Source organism: Callorhinus ursinus, unplaced genomic scaffold (genome assembly GCF_003265705.2).
Source record: "Callorhinus ursinus isolate GAN/ISIS: 27379988/994484 unplaced genomic scaffold, GSC_fseal_2.0 scaffold13, whole genome shotgun sequence".
NCBI lineage: Eukaryota > Metazoa > Chordata > Mammalia > Carnivora > Otariidae > Callorhinus > Callorhinus ursinus.
In genome coordinates this window covers 38,917,786-38,935,579 of record NW_027397075.1, presented here as the reverse complement: position 1 = coordinate 38,935,579, position 17,794 = coordinate 38,917,786, and the positions used below count along the sequence as shown (strand labels likewise).

At 36.2% G+C, this 17,794-nt stretch overlaps 2 protein-coding genes across 2 annotated transcripts in view; both read left to right on the top strand.

The window, feature by feature from the left end:
- HMCN1 (hemicentin 1) overlaps positions 1–17,794 on the top strand; it is a 489,046-nt gene that overhangs the window by 57,383 nt on the left and 413,869 nt on the right. The gene's annotated exons all lie outside the window — the stretch shown is intronic.
- LOC112828695 (histone H3.3A-like) lies at positions 6,697–7,516 on the top strand. The gene has a single exon (XM_025877926.2). It carries the CDS (start codon positions 6,796–6,798, stop codon positions 7,204–7,206), a length of 411 nt encoding a protein of 136 aa, XP_025733711.1. The 5' UTR covers positions 6,697–6,795; the 3' UTR covers positions 7,207–7,516.

Sequence of the window (17,794 nt, the reverse complement as noted above, 5' to 3'; positions counted from 1 at the left end):
GTGTGTGTGTGTATAGATACATACATACATTTTTATAACTATATAGGAATTTCATTATAAACACTCACTATTGTAACTTAAGTCTATAGAAGGAAAGTTGAATATTTACCTGTGGAATTGAGGCAACATCTGGTCATTTAAGTGAAAGATCCATTATTTTTTTTCAATAGCAATTTTTTTTTCCAGTCAGATTTACCTTCCAAAAGAATCTGTGGTAGAAAAAAGAAAAGGAGTTGAAAAGCAAATTTCTGACAACACATGTCCTCACAGCATTTAACGAATAAGGTAGAGAGGTGTACAGTGTAGGGAAAATAGTCGCAGTGTTGTATTACGCTGTTGTATGGCAACACGTGGTAGCTACACTTGTGGTGAACATGGCAAAACATACAGAGATGTCGAATCACTGTGTTCACACCTAAAACTCATGTAATATTGTGTGTCAACTACACTCAAAAATATTTAAAAAATAAAATAAATGAGTAAAAAGAATGAGACAGAGAAAGGATGAGGCAGAAAAGGTACTTTTGAATAACCAATACCTACCTACTTAGAAAGAGGGAAGTAGAATTAAGTAGAATTCCAGTTGTTTTTAAATTTTCTTATACTACAGATACTGCTTTTTATGTCCATTTTTTTTTTCATTTATGTTGTAAGCTTCTTACCCTTTCCTATAATGCCCACTAGTTGTGAAAACTTAGGTAAATCTACCCTTCAGTTTTGTCATCTATTAAACAAAGGAATTGGAAGAGATGACACCCAAGTTTCCTTCTGATCCAAGGTTCCGGGATTCAGCAAACTTTAGTCATTGCTTCTTGGCTATCACTTAATTATTGTCCTCAGAATGAGTCTTCTTGGATCCTTAAGTTATCTGGCAACAAAAGTAAATATTTTGTCTTTATTTCTGAAATATCTCTCTTAGAGCCCCAGATGTATGAATTGATACAGAGAAGAGAGTAATTTTTACTTATCTCTTCCCACACCTCCTAAATCAGCTGGGTCAAAATGAATTTGCAAGTCAATGTACTTTTTTTTTTTTTTTGAGGGACAGAGAGAGAGAGAACGAGAGCGCATGTGCCCATGCTTCTGACAGTGCAGGGTGGGGTGAGGCAGAGGGAGAGGGAGAGAGAGAGAGAATCTCAAGTAGGCTCCATGCCCAGCTCCTGAGGCGGGGCTTGATCTCACGACCCCGAGAACATGACCTGAGCCAAAATCAAGAGTAAGCCACTTAACCGACTGAGCCACCAAGGTGCCTCTAGTCAGTGTATTTTTTATGTTCATTTGAAAACTAAATTGCTAAAGAATGCACATGTCATATACTCTATGCTTTCAAAATCAATTTTTAGTAGTCAAAGTATGATATTATGTTTTAGGTGGTAATTCCAAAAGTAAGACTAATTATTAGTTATTGAATATCAGAAAAATAGCACTAACACATCCTTATTTGGTATAATGTCTACTTACTGAACCATTGACATCTTTGTGCATTATAACTGCACTCACCACAATTCTGATGTTTATTGAGTTGTTCAGTTTGTTTGTTTGACAGTCTGCTGGAATAGTTATTACCTAAATTAAATGTCTAGATCTTTTTCTTCTAAATATCATGAGAAGGCTTCACCGACTAAAGACAAAAAAAGGCTGATTGACATAAAAGTCATGGTACATCTTCACCTCCTACAAGATTTCAGGAGTGGCCATGGAACCCCAAAACCCAAGGTCCTTATGAAATTTTGTTATACTTGTAGATGTTTAAAAACACTTTTATGACTTTCAACTCAAAGCTTTCATGTGCTTGAAAATGGGTTATTTTAGCATCAAACAGACCTCCTACTCTCACTTTCACCCATTACCTCATTATTCATCTGTTAGTCTCACCTTTTGGACGTTTCTTAAATGTGTCCTAACTTTGACCTGATTCTGGGAAAATTCTTATTTATGTCTTAATTGTTTCCTGTCCTGTCTACAGCAGTTCCTCTTGTTATAGTCTTCCTAAGTCTTTGCTCTCTAAACTTCAGAGGGGTCTTAAGAGTGTTATGGTGAGTGTACAGATTCCTGCTCTTGGAAAGAATGTGCATCATATTGAAGTAATGCCTATTGACCTAGTGTTTTTTTTTTTAAGTATACTTTTTCCCTGTTGACTTGTTATGATCGATTAGAAACCCATGAGCCTAGCATTTGGAAAGAATAGTACATCTGACAGATTTAACTGGAAACTGTATCCTGAATCAATTAGATTTTCAGTGAGGAAAAATTCTTATGGTGGCAGATTTTCCTCAAGTTTATGGTAGACTTTTATTTGAGTTTCACTTAACCTAGCTTTAGATTGAGGTGTGAGAAAAGTATGTGAAATGTAATCATATTTCTCTTATTCTAAAAATATTAAAATGCTTTTCATAGTTATGATTAGAGTAGGATTTATAATATTTTGTATATTTCCAAAGTATTTTTTAATTAGTAATCCAACCCCACCCCCAAATATACTTATAAAGTGAACAGCTAACAGTTTTGTACTCCCCATTCCACAGTTATCCAGTGGAGAGGCTCAAGTTCAAATATTTTACCTCTGCATTAGTAAAAATGTCATTGTTACCTAATAACATTTAGGTAGAACTGTCAATTTTTTTGTGTGTGAGTTGAAAGTAACTGATTATCAGATAAAATTTGATTGACACTTCCAAACTTTATGGGAAGTATTGTTGACTTTTTGTCACATCTCATTATTAATAACAAAAAAAGGAACATGTATTTTATCCTTCAAAAAAATCTTTAGGGAGGGGGGCCTGGGTGGGTCAGTGGGTTAAGCATCTGCCTTCAGCTCACATCATGATCCCGGGGTCCTGGGATGGAGCCCTGCATAGGGCTCCCTGCTCAGGGGGGAGCCTGCTTCTCCCTCTGCTGCTCCCCCTGCTTGTGCTCTGTCGCTCTCTCTGTCAAATAAATAAATAAAGTCTTAAAAAAAGTATTTAGGGAAACATCTTATTTTTGTGAGAAAAAATATTTTAACCATTTGGTCTTCTTGTGAATTTATTCTGACAAAACAGGATTTTGCCGTACCGTACATGCTATTTTTCTCTCTCTCTCACTCTGTCTCAATCTCTGTCTCTTTACACATGTCTAACTCTGACCCATGGCTAGAAGTTCAGAAAGTATCTCTGAAGATCGTGTGAGCAGCACAGCATGTCAGGCCTGTGTTCTTCCTGAGATAACTCCAGTGTTAGTAGAGCCAAGAGTCGAGCCAATCCTGGTGCAGGCAAAATAGGTACTTTAACCATTAGTATTTAGTGCAACATTCGCGATTGTGGCATGACTCATTTTCTATTAAAAAAATGGGGCTAACAAAAGAGAATCTTGTCATTTTTATTTGTGGGAAAAATATTTCCCCATTGCAGAAGAGTTATTCTAGCTGAAGAAATTAAGAGCTGACTCTGGAGCGAATCCAAGCACAGCAAACTTGACGTCATCATCATCATCATCATCATGGGTAACTTTTATTGAGACTAATTGAGACTTGTTACATACCAGTCATCACTGTTTTAACTCATTTAAATGCACAATAACTTTACAATGTGTTTCTCTTATTTTGTAGATGAGGGAACTGGCAGTAAGAGGTGAAATGCTTGAACAGGGAGAGAAATGGGATTTGAATGCAGTCTTAACTCTGGAGAGCACATTCTTAACCAGTACACTTTCTGCCTCATATCTTGGGAGTGCTTTTCTCAGATTTACGCTGTGTTAAACCTTTAGCGGGTTGAACAAGAGAAGTTTCATTCAGCAGTATTTACCAAATGTCTCTCACATATGTTGTCATTGTTTCTTGCTTCATTTATCTTTTACAAACCATCTTAGAAAGAGCTTTTTATGTTTCAGAGTTTGAAAATTAAATGTAACCCACAATGAAGATTTGTACTGATATAGTATTAGGAATACATACATAAAATGTCCACTGTGTTCTGGTTATATTTACCTTATTTGATGTGGCTAAATGTAGGCAATATATTGACAGAGTTGAATTAGTCTTGTTAGGAGAGACTTCTCATTCTTATTTTCTGTCTTTCGATTTTTTTCTTAACGTGTCATCAGTGAAACAGTCGGGTTTTTTCCTCACTGATTGAAAATACTTAAAATTATGCATTGGATTACAATAGTAATTAGTAAAAGGATGCATGTTTAAGGTTTGTGCTGCTTGGATGTTGAAGATTGTAATATAAATAAGATCAGTTTTCTGTTAGAAGAAAGTCGTTGTCCAGTCTACTTCAGAACATACAAAAACCTTGAATACCGTGAAAATTTTTAACGCTTCAGTGTGATTGTTTCCTGTTGGAGATTACATAGTCCTTGCAAAATAGTTACATTTTGATATCAAAGAGTTGATATTCAGACTTTTTCATCCTGCCACTCCTCTACCCAATAGTTCCATGTAATATTTTGGCTCCATTTAGCTGTTATACATTCATACAGTTCACAAATAAGAAAATAGATTACTTCTTGGAACATGAAGAATAAATCTAATTGAGGAAAGTGAACTAGCACATTCATACATGTACTCACATGTACCCACGCAAAACACATTCATACACATGCACACATGCTCACGTACACTTACACAAATTCACACAAGTGCTCATACACACACTAACCTACAAATACATATATGTGTGCACACACTTTATGTTTACACACATGCTCATACACATACATACACAGTAAAAAACAAATATACATGCGAGCACACGGATACATAAACACATGTGCACACATGCTTATACACCCATATATTTGAAAGTAAGACTAGTTTGGGCCAAAAGGCTATTCTTGGGTGACTTTGTTTTGGTGTTAGGATATTCAAAATCTCCTTTAAATAAGCCTTCCAATGTTATTTATAATTTGTGAGAATGAACCTTGCATTCCTGTCTTAAGATCACTTTTTTTTCATGTTTATGAGCTTTATATCTTTACATTAGGTCCTTTCTGCAAAAATTCTTTTATGACAAGAGGACTTTTTTTCCCCCTTGCAGTCTGAAAGATAAGAGATAACAAATTAAGTGTATAACTTCACTAGTTTCCTAAAAAGTAAATATCTCGGAAACATTATTATGTTCAGAAAAACAAGTGGCAAATTTTCTTCTTTAAAAACTTTTAAGGCATGGAACTTTCTGATCTGATTTTTGGATGTTGAGAGACAGTTCTGGTTTGTATTGAAATTTCCAAATAATTATAAAAATAATTGAAAAATCACTTAAAACCCAACAATTTATTTCTGTTTTTGTTATTTGTGTTATGGAAACTTATCAAATTTTTGAATTAGTTGTGGTGCTTCCTACAAAATTATTTTTGGGGGGAATAAAGCTACAGCTGTTCAATCTCTGTGACTTGATAAACGATGTGAAATGAGGGAATCCGTCAACATTTGACTTTCTCTTCAGGCATCTGAATGACATGAGAGTTTACTGTTACATTTTTCTTGGCGGATCAATATTTCTTTCTTTGACTCTTAAAGATGTGATGGCATCCAACATGGATCTTTGGGCAACTCTTACAAGAGTCAAAAGTATTCAGAAGGGAAATAGCAATAGGCAGTACGTAATGGATTAGCTCTTTGGAATGGATAGTTATTAATTTATCCCAGACACTTGTTCAAGGTTACTTTACCCACCCTCCTTTTCTGTGATTCAGAGCCAGAGGATTTGAATGGGTAATTACCTTTTGTCAAATTATATTTGACTTACCTTATGATACCATTTGGTATAGAATTTTTCTCCCAAAGGACATATAAGCACTTTATTAACATCTCTTTCATTCCTAACATATGTCTAAGAATAAGATAGAGGCCAAGTATTTTCCTTCACCATAGTAAAAACCCCATTTTACAGACAGGGTTGGAGACTAAGGACATTTTCTGGGAAACAGATTTTGGCAGTTTTCCCCAAGAATTTTAATTTTGAAATAGTCTCTTTTATTAAGCTTTGTTAGTAAGAATCTTTAAGATACTCATGATTAATAAAATGTGTTCTCTTTCTTCTCTACTCCATTAACAATTATATATGTGTGTATGTATAATTATATACATACGTATATACATACGTATATACATTAATAAAATGTGTTCTCTTTCTTCTCTACTCCATTAACAATGATATATGTGTGTATGTATAATTATATACATACGTATATACATACGTATATACATACACACACGGGATTATGTATATCACTGGAAATTCATAGACATTATATATATGTATATGTCATAGTTTCAGGCATTCCTGAAATGTGTAGTATGCATTTTGTATTCAGTTGGGTGAAGATAGGAAGATAATGTTGCTAAAAAGGTGATTCTTAGCCTTGCATAGTTAGCATTTCTGGAAATAACATTAAGTAGGATCTTAACATACTTTCTGATATATGGATGTTGGGATTAGCCAGTGTTTAGATCTTGTCTACACTTACAAGATTTAGTAAATTACTTTCAGTCACTACTCACTACTCTGAAAGGTTTAAGATACTTTCTGAAGCACTTCAAACTCCTCCTGCTACCCACTAGAAACTTCAAAATATTTGTTGAGGAATTTAGGTCATCCTTATAGTATTCTTTTTCTCTTCTGTATCAATTTTTATTCTGTAATCTGGAATTCATTTGGCTTTACTTATTGTAAATCTTATCTAGTGAGGAGATTAAAGGTGAGGAAATGAACTCTTGAAAAGGTAAGCTCATCGGCTCGCCAACGCCAGCGCCGCCTCTAGCTCGCCGAGCTCCAGCCCAAGGAGAAGGGGGGTAAGTAAGGGAGTTTCTGTACCATGGCTCGTACAAAGCTGACTGCCCGCAAATCGACCGGTGGTAAAGCACCGAGGAAGCAACTGGCTACAAAAGCCGCTCGCAAGAGTGCGCTCTCTACTGGAGGGGTGAAGAAACCTCATCGTTACAGGCCTGGTACTGTGGCACTCCGTGAAATTAGACGTTATCATAAGTCCACCGAACTTCCGATCCGCAAACTTCCTTTCCAGCGTCTGGTGCGAGAAATTGCTCAGGACTTCAAGACAGATCTGCGCTTCCAGAGCGCAGCTATTGGTGCTTTGCAGGAGGCAAGCGAGGCCTATCTGGTGGGCCTCTTTGAAGACACCAACCTGTGTGCTATCCATGCCAAACGTGTCACAATTATGCCAAAAGACATCCAGCTAGCGCGCCGCATACGTGGAGAACGTGCTTAAGAATCCACTATGATGGAAAACATTTCATTCTTAAAAAAAAAAAAATTTCTCTTCCTGTTATTGGTAGTTCTGAACGTTAGATACTTTTTTTCCATGGGGTCAAAAGGTACCTAAGTATATGATTGCAAGGGGAAAAATAGGGGACAGAAATCAGGTATTGGCAGGTTTTCCATTGTCATTTGTGTGTGAATTTTTAATATAAATGTGGGGACGTAAAGCATTAATGCAAGTCAAAATGTTTCAGTGAACACGTTTCAGCAGTTCAACTTTATAACAATTATAAATAAACCTGTTAAATTTTTCTGGACAATGCCAGCATTTGGATTTTTTTAAAACAAATAAATTTCTTATTGACGGCAACTAAATGGTGTTTGTAGCATTTTTACCATACAGTAGATCCATCCATTCGCTGTACTTTTCTGAGTTGTCCTACATGCAAGTACATGTTTTTAATGTTGTCTGTCTTCTGTGCTGTTCCTGTAAGTTTGCTATTAAAATACATTAAACTATAAAAAAAAAAAAGAAAAGAAAAGGTAAGCTCATCATTGAAGCTCTTTTCAGGGATCATTAATAATTGAAAAATAATCTTTTGACACTTTGGATGTAGCCCTGAAAACACAAGAGGATTAGACTCATTTGAGTCTTCATCACCCTGTTAAAGGGAATGAGGAGGAAGAGATAGTCTGCAGTTATATTTTCCAACCTGGTCCTCTTTCCTCTGTCAGTGTTTCCATTTAGCATCCATGAACTCTTAGTATGTTGATAGGGTAGCTGTGTTATAATTGAATTTAGAAAGTTGTCCTTATGAATTGAGACAATTCGGCATTCTGCACACAGAGTGTGGGACGAGATAGAAGTGAAACTTACCAAATATCAACAAACATTTTAAGTTTAAAAGGAAAAAAAAATATTTAGCCCAATAAAAAGATTCAGAGATAGCACAGTAATGACTGAAAGTGAAACTCAAATATAAGAAAACTTGCATCAATGTTTTACTTGTTGAATATTTTTTCTGGTTTGACAGTGAATATTTAAATATGGGTAGTTCTGTACATTTCATAAAGATGGATCCAAACTGCCGTATATAGTAAAATGAAATATTTCATCCCGTAATCTATTTATGGGCAACTTTAAATGTGTTCCTAGAGTGACAATTGAATAAATCCGAACTTAGTGTGTTTGTGTGTGTGTGTGTGTGTGTGTGTGTGTGCGCAAAATGGCAAGACAATGAATTCTTCTCAAGATTATTAAAATGTATAAAGTACATGGAAAATAAGTTAAAAGTTGAACAAAGAAATATTGATCAGAAAATATCAAATATATAAACTCATGAACAGTAAACTAGTAAATTCCAGTTTTCAAAGTTCAGCTGGGTGGTGGTTTAAGAAAAAATATTCAGACATTTCAACATTGTTTGCTTATGGAAAACATTTGTAATTTTGTTAGCAAAGAACAGTGTCAAAAAACTAAACATTTTTCCCTCAACATCTGCATTTGCTTATTAAAAAATACCCCACACCCCCAATCTCTCAAACAAGTTGTTTGTCACGAAATGTTTTTCAAGTGTCATGAAATTCAGTCTCAATTTTTTTGTGAATCTATGAGTTTTAGTCTATTCGTTGATTTCATTTCTACATGTCCTTACATTTAGGACTTAAGATAGGAATAGTTTTTTTAAAGAATTTTGAAAAAAATGCTTTTGGGTTCTCAATCTGAGCAGGGGCTTCTGGAGGGACAGAGTAGATTCTTTTCTTCAGGCTCCTCAAAGAAATAATGTGTGTCCTGCCCTCAATGGGTGCTTTTTCTATTAAAATTCATATATCTATTTCAGGCTATGATATATGCCATTCTCCACATATCAGGCTGCTCGAAACAGGGAAATATGATTTGGTAGAAAAGTGTCATGGTCTGTTGGTGTAACCTGTTTTTCCCATGGATCTGGTGTTTGGGAGATCTATGAAGTGAAGTCTGTATACTAGAAAGAAAGGGCAATGTAATCTCTCTCCTGTTCTAAAAAGATAAATGTACATATAAACACATAAGCATAAACCTTCACTGGATTGTTTTAATAAAAAGATTGAATGATAATGCTGAACATACCAAACTAACCTAACTACAAGACCTTCCTTCATGGCATGATTTTTGCATGCCTTCTTGGCATGATTTTTCTTCCTAATACTTGTTAGATGTTTTAAGATTGTCTCAGTTAATGAGATGAACTAATTTCTAGGGCATTTCTGTACAAATTGTGATGTTAGAGAAAACTGGAGACAGATTTAATAATGTTCATGAAGGTCATTTATTTTCAATTTAAAGCAGACCCTATCAATTAGAGCTAGAGTACTCAGCTTTTAGTAACCCGATCAGCTAATATCTAGGTAGTATATAGTTGTTTCAGATGGTCAACTTCAAAAAATTTACATCTGCTTAGTAATATATTATTATTTTTAGGGCAAGATACAAGTGATGATAATAAAGAAGGAAAGGAATGAGAGATTGGTGAATGGGCTGATTGCTGCTGTGTCCTGTCTAAATTACTTGGCTAATTTCCTCTCAATATATTTCTGCTGAAATATTAATTTTATTATTATATTTGACATGTTTGAAAAACATTCACACACTCAAACCAATGGAAAACACACATAGAAGAGACTGGACCATCTTAAGAGCTAATTGACATGAAAAAATGAATATAATTTTGGCTTAATGGGATTGTTTCTTAAATAAAAGATGTGTTGCCATATGCAGTTCCAAGAAAAATTAAAGTGATTTCTTATTTGAAATGCCTTTTAGCTTTTTCACATTCTCTGCTTATCTATTGGTTATACAACACATAACATTTGAGATCTATGAAGTGAAGTCTGTATTAATGATCTGTTTCCCATTACAGAGCCCACTTTGTGAATTTTTAAAGGTAAATATTTAGGCAGATTTTAGACTTTTCAAACAGTTCATATATTTGTACATACAGTAAGAATAATTGAATAATTAAAGGAAAGTATTGAAAATGTTTTTGGCGATTTAGTTATCCACTAGCTCTTAATTATCCCAATATTGACACTTGCTTGTAATATATGAATATATATTGAATATATAAATATATCATAGACCCATATACACTTATTCCTTCATTGATATGCATCATGCTCAGTGAGTTGGGAATGAGTGCTAACTCCTTTTTTATGTAATAAAGAAAATATATAGCATAAAATTTCCAAATTTATAATACTGTAGTTTCACAGAGGTAACTATTGTGAGTTTTCTTTACACAGTATACTTGGGCACACTGTTCACATGATTTCCTCATGAAAGCATTTCCTGATGATTTCCTTACTGCATCTGATTGAAATGATAGTGATAATCTGAATAAGGATTTGTTTAATTATTGTGCCTCAGTGACACTCTTAAGTCCATGTCTGCTTTGCTCAGTTCTGCTTCCTAGAAGAACTAGGGACTTGGGACTATAAAAGGTAGGAGCTTAATAATATTTGTGAATGAATGAATCAGTGAATAAATGGATATATACTTAATTATATAATTTTTGTTCATTTATTAAAATTGAAACATGGGTACATGGGAACAGGCTAAATTAATTACCAAGTTTTTATTTGACTGCCTAGTTAAAATGTGAAAATATGAGCCAGAATAGAAACTTAGTACCGTAGCAGAATAATTTCTATTTAATTTTACTTTAGGGCAGGCACATTTTAAACAAGATCAAATTCTAATTACTCTTGTAGGATATATGTAGCTTTGGGTCAGCTTTAAGTAAGTGTAAATTTAGTAAGCCTAGCCTACAGAAGGTTTTTAACATGGATCTGCAATTACCAGTAGGTGGCGCTGTATTCCAGTGCTGAATAACAAATGGACTTCCAGAAGGTTGACTCGGGGTAGGGCCACAATCCTGGGGAATAATTTTGTAAGGAATTTTGTGTGTTATGGTATGAAGCACACATCTTAAAAATCTGTATATAATAAATCCATAATTTGGAGTTTAATAGAAAAAAATTTTATTCTTTTGCATTATTTTTGGATTTGGACCCTCAGTTTGATATTTGGTAAATTGTTGTAATTTTGCTATGTTACATTTGATTTACCTTGAATGTACAGTAACAAAATGCACACACCAGAAACAGACAGAAGTAGCTGCACAATCAAGCTTAGATGCATCCTGGTGAACTAGTGAAGAATTGATGAGTAGATGAATAGGATAAGGCGTTCACTCAAAATGATGGAGAAACCGTAGTGGAGTTTTAGATGTTGTAAGTTCATGTAAGCACGTTTGGCTCACATACGACTTCTCCATTTATAGCATTTTGCTCTTCATTGCTGAAGATAGTGAATATCGTTCTGAGTGATAAACTGGAATTCCAAAAAAGTAAAGAAAGAAATTTTAGGTGTGTATAATCAAGTTTCACCTCTGATTTGAAGAGAGATAGATGTAGAACCTGACAAATTGAAAATGGAAGAGACCTTCAGATTTGTGTCTTGTCTTCTCCCCTTAAATCAGTAATCAATATGGTACTCTTCTGAAACAACTGCTGATGACCATAGTTTCTGATTTAAATGGTTTATTCTCTTGCCCTCTATTATTTATTTATTTTTTTAGAGAGGGGAAGGTGGGAAGGGGTAGAGGAAGAGAGAATCATAAGCAGGCTCCATGCCCAGTGAGGAGCCCAACTCGGGGTTCAATCTCAAGACACTGAGATCATGACCTGAGCTGAAATCAAGAGTTGGATGCTTAACCAACTGAGCCACCCAGGTGCCCCATTATTCTCTTGCCTTTTAAATAGATCATGTTTCTCTGAAACATCTATGTGCTATACAGTTGAAAATTAGTGCTAGAAACAGGGTAGGAGAAAAATTCCCAATATACTGGCTTTCATAATACAATAAATATTAGTAATAGACAAACAATTGAAGCTGAGTTCTTTCGAGAAATCACTCCCAGTCCTTCCTAGATATAGTTGAAGTTCATGCTTCTTATTTAACAGTAATGTAATCTAGTTAGTAGAAGGCAAATTTGGTGTTTAGTGATAATCAGTTAGCCACTGAGGACTCACCTGGCAACAAATGCTTCTATTTTATCTTTTCTACTTATTATATCTTAGGAGGTTATCTTTTAATTATAGTGTTTTACTTAGTATTTATTGAATATTATAAAACTTAGAGGGGTGCCTGGGCGGCTCAGTCGTTAAGCGTCTGCCTTCGGCTCAGGTCATGATCCTGGGGTCCTGGGATCGAGCCCCAAGTCGAGTCGGGACTCCCTGCTCAGCGGGGAGTCAGCTTCTCCCTCTCCCACTCCCCCTGCTTGTGTTCCCTCTATCACTGTCTCTCTCTCTCTGTCAAATAAATAAAATCTTAAAAAAACTAGAATAATTTAGGGGTTGTGGAAGGTTAAAAAAAAAAAGAGGATTTCTTGCTAAACAAAGAGAAAGTGAACATTCTTATTGGTTAGACAAGAAAAAAACATGCTTGAAACCAATGGCAAATAAAAGAGATTTCTATCAGTAATTTTACATTTATCATGATGGATGGATCACTCAAAAATGCTTACTAGATGATAATTTTGAAGAACAGTATCCTAAGAATGGTCTAATTAATATTAACATATTGTTTGACATAGACAATGAGGAAATGGGGGATGAGAAATGACTTCTCAAGTCCTAAGTTTTGGGGTTTGTATTTAGTTATTTATTAAAAAAATTTTTTTTTTATTTATTTGACAGAAAGAGACACAGTGAGAGAGGGAACACAAGCAGGGGGAGTGGGAGAGGGAGAAGCAGGCTACCTGCTCAGCAGTGAGCCCAATGCGGGGCTCGATCCCAGGATGCTGGGATCATGACCTGAGCCGAGGGCAGATGCTTAACGACTGAGCCACCCAGTTGCCCCAGTTTTGGGTTTTTAAATATAAAAAGTGGGTGTATCAATTGTTTACAGATTGAACAAGTTCTTACCTTCTTTTTCTTGATAGGTAAGTGCCTACAGTCAGTATTCTTCTAAGTGGATACTATGTTTTATCATCCACACTACCTGGAACTATGCTCACTTGTAGAAGGGCACTCCAGGGAGATATGTAAATGAAGGAGTGAATTTATTTTGAATAGGAATTTTAAATCTCTAATTCCATTATTTAGATTATTTGCTGTGGGTGTAATTTTGCTAGTGTTAAAAGCATAAGAACAAGAGGTCTAGATCTTACTACCAGCTTTAACATGTTAGGTATGTGACAGGAAAAAAATAACTTTAGTGTGCCCAGTACAAGTCAGTGGCAGTGTTATGCAATTATTTGTTTTCTCATTCTATGTGTAGCACAAAGAGCTGTTTTGGCTCAGAGAAGCATGGGAGTTGGAAGGCAAATGAATCAGGCTTAAATACTTTTAGTCTCTTAGAGCTACGATTTTCTTTCTGATGATGGTGGTTTTACCTGTATTGTTTTCCCCTGTGAGTCTCCTGCATTTGGCTAAATCTAACTCTTCCTTCAAAATTCAGATCTTTTCTATCTCTTCTCCATTTCTGCAGGAACCTTCTTGTAACTTCCCCACCTCTGTGAGGAGGGTTTACCTCCGTCTGTACATCTCCTCTCTTCATATTTCTTTCACTGCACAGTAATTATCTTTGATTTCAGGAATTGATCAATCAATCCAGCATTCCAAGCCTTGAAGTTGATCATTTAAACTGCCCTTAAATACTTTGAATGACAGAATGTCTCATACCAGCTTTAATTATTAGAAAAAATCCTCATCATATTGAGCTAAGTCTATTTATCTGTTTCTTTTAGAGATCATTTTAAGTTCTTTTCCTTCTAAATGACATGAGTGTAAGTGTTTAGAGATGGTTATCTGTTTCCAAATATTCCTATGAAATGGTTTCCAGATTAAGATATCTTGCAACCTCTACTGGATACTTACCCCAAAGATACAAATGTAGGGATCCGAAGGGGTACATGCACCCCAATGTTTATAGCAGCAATGTCCACAATAGCCAAACTATGGAAAGAGCCAAGATGTCCATCAACAGATGAATGGATAAAGAAGACGTGGTATATATACACAATGAAATATTATGCAGCCATCAAAAGGAATGAGATCTTGCCATTTGCAGCGAGGTGGATGGAACTGGAGGGTATTATGCTGAACGAAATAGGTCAATCAGAGAAAGACATATATCATATGACCTCACTGATATGAGGAATTCTTAATCTCAGGAAACAAACTGAGGGTTGCTGGAGTGGTGGGGGTGGGTGGGAGGGATGGGGTGGCTGGGTGATAGACATTGGGGAGGCTATGTGCTATTGTGAGTGCTGTGAATTGTGTAAGACTGTTGAATCACAGACCTGTACCTCTGAAACAAAGAATACATTATATGTTAAAAAAAAAAAAGATAGCAGGAGGGGAAGAATGAAGGGGGGGATATCGGAGGGGGAGACGAACCATGAGAGACTATGGACTCTGAAAAATAAACTGAGGGTTCTAGAGGGGAGGGGGATGGGGATGGGTTAGCCTGGTGGTGGGTATTAAAGAGGGCACGTACTGCATAGAGCACTGGGTGTTATACGCAAACAATGAATCATGGAATACTACATCAAAAACTAATGATGTAATGTATGGTGATTAACATAACATAATAATAAAAAAAAGAAAAAAAGTATCTTGCAACCTGATAGCCCTTCTCTGGATACATTAATTGGTCACCTTCCTCCCTCTCTTAAAATGGGTAATTGTATATAGTTGTCCTGTTGTGAATCAAATAGAACTGAATATAGTTCTATTTACTTTCCTTGCTATAATACAATATTTTTGTTAACCCTAAGATTTTTAGCTTTTTTTGTTAGTGATCTCATATTATTGACTGATAAAAAGCTTGCAATTGGCTAAAGGCTAAATATATTTTTCATAAGAATTGAAATGGTATGTGCCCAATAACTATGATTTTAGGTGAGTAAATGAATAGCAGCAGTTTAACACCATTTTGTACTTTTGAAAACTTACATGTAGAATGTAAAACTTATCCTAACTAAATTCCATTTTTTAATAGATTTATTTATTTATTTTAGAGAGAGAGAGTGAGCATGAGTAGAGGAGAGGGGCAAAAGGAGAGGGAGAGAGAAAATCCTCAAGCAGACTCCCCTCTGCCTGAGAGGAGCATGGAGCCTGACTTGGGGCTTGATCCCAGGACCCTGAGATCATGACCTGAGCCAAAATCAAGAGGTGGCTGCTTAACCTACTGAGCCACCCAGGCACCCCCTACCTAAATTCCATTTTATTTTTTTTAAACATTTAATGTTTTTTTAAAATTTTTTTATTATGTTATGTTAATCACCATACATTACATCATTAGTTTTTGATGGAGTGTTCCATAATTCATTGTCTGCGTATAACACCCAGTGTTCCATTCAGTATGTGCCCTCTTTAATACCCATCACCAGGCTAACCCATTGCCCCACTCCCTCCCCTCTAGAACCTGCAGTTTGTTTCTCAGAGTCCGTAGTCTCTCCTGGTTCATCTCCCCCACCGATTTCACCCCCTTCATTTTTCCCTTCCTGCTATCTTCTTCTTCTTCTTCTTTTTTTTAACATATAATGTATTATTTGTTTCAGAGGTACAGGTCTGTGATTCAACAGTCTTACACAATTCACAGCACTCACCATAGCACATACCCTCCCCAGTGTCTATCACCCAGCCACCCCATCCCTCCCACCCCCCACCACTCCAGCAACACTCAGTTTGTTTCCTGAGATTAAGAATTCCTCATATCAGTGAGATCATATGATACATGTCTTTCTCTGATTGACTTATTTTGCTCAGCATAATACCCTCCTGTTCCATCCACGTTGTTGCAAATGGCAAGATTTCATTCTTTTTGATGGCTGCATAATATTCCAGTGTGTGTATATGTGTGTGTGTGTGTGTGTGTGTGTATACATACCACATCTTCTTTATCCATTGATCTGTCAATGGACATCTTGGCTCTTTCCACAGTTTGGCTATTGTGGACATTGCTGCTATAAACATTGGGGTGCACGTACCCCTTCGGGTCCCTACATTTGTATCTTTGTGGTAAATACCCAGTAGTGCAATTGCTGGATCGAATGGTAGCTCTAATTTCAACTGTTTGAGGAACCTCCATACTGTTTTCCAGAGTGGTTGCACCAGCTTGCATTCCCACCAACAGTGTAGGAGGGTTCCCCTTTCTCCACATCCCCGCCAACATCTGTCGTTCCCTGACTTGTTAATTTTAGCCATTCTGACGGGTGTGAGGTGGTATCTCATTGAGGTTTTGATTTGGATTTCCCTGATGCCGAGCGATGTTGAGCACTTTTTCATGTGCCTGTTGGCCATTTGGATGTCTTCTTTGGAAAAATGTCTGTTCATGTCTTCTGCCCATTTCTTGATTGGATTATTTGTTCTTTGGGTGTTGAGTTTGATAAGTTCTTTATAGATTTTGGATACTAGCCCTTTATCTGATAAGTCATTTGCAAATAAATATTTCCTCCCATTCTGTCGGTTGTCTTTTGGTTTTGTGGACTGTTTCTTTTGCTGTGCAAAAGCTTTTTATCTTGATGAAATCCCAATAGTTCATTTTTGCCCTGGCTTCCCGTGCCTTTGGCGATGTGTCTAGGAAGAAGTTGCTGCGGCTGAGGTCGAAGAGGTTGCTACCTGTGTTCTCCTTTAGGATTTTGATGGACTCCTGTCTCACGTTTAGGTCTTTCAACCATTTTGAGTCTATTTTTGTGTGTGGTGTAAGGAAATGGTCCAGTTTCATTCTTCGGCATGTGGCTGTCCAATTTTCCCAACACCATTTGTTGAAGAGACTGTCTTTTTTCCATTGGACATTCTTTCCTGCTTTGTCAAAGATAAGTTGACCATAGAGTTGAGGGTCCATTTCTAGGCTCTCTATTCTGTTCCATTGATCTATGCGTCTGTTTTTGTGCCAGTACCATACTGTCTTGATGATGACAGCTTTGTAATAGAGCTGGAAGTCCGGAATTGTGATGCCGCCAGCTTTGCTTTTCTTTTTCAATATTCCTCTGTCTATTCGGGGTCTCTTCCGGTTCCATACAAATTTTAGGATTATTTGTTCCATTTCTTTGAAAAAAGTGGATGGTATTTTGATGGGGATTGCATTGAATGAGTAGATTGCTCTAGGTAGCATTGACATCTTCACAATGTTGGTTCTCCCAATCCATGAGCATGGAACGTTTTTCCATTTCTTTGTGTCTTCTTCAATTTCTTTCATGAGTATTTTATAGTTTTCTGAGTACAGATCCTTTGCCTCTTTGGTTAAATTTATTCCTAGGTATCTAATGGTTTTGGGTGCAATTGTAAATGGGATCGACTCCTTGATTTGTCTCTCTTCTGTCTTGTTGTCGGTGTATAGGAATGCCACTGATTTCTGTGCATTGATTTTATATCCTGCCACTTTACTGAATTCCTGTATGAGTTCTAGCAGTTTTGGGGTGGAGTCTTTTGGGTTTTCCACATACAGTATCATATCATCTGCAAAGAGTGAGAGTTTGACTTCCTCTTTGCTGATTTGGATGCCTTTTATTTCTTTTGTTGTCTGATTGCTGTGGCTAGGACTTCTT

Coding starts and splice junctions, on each gene's coding strand:
- LOC112828695 (XM_025877926.2), top strand. CDS start 6,796: ATGGCTCGTACAAAGCTGACTGCCCGCAAATCGACCGGTGGTAAAGCA.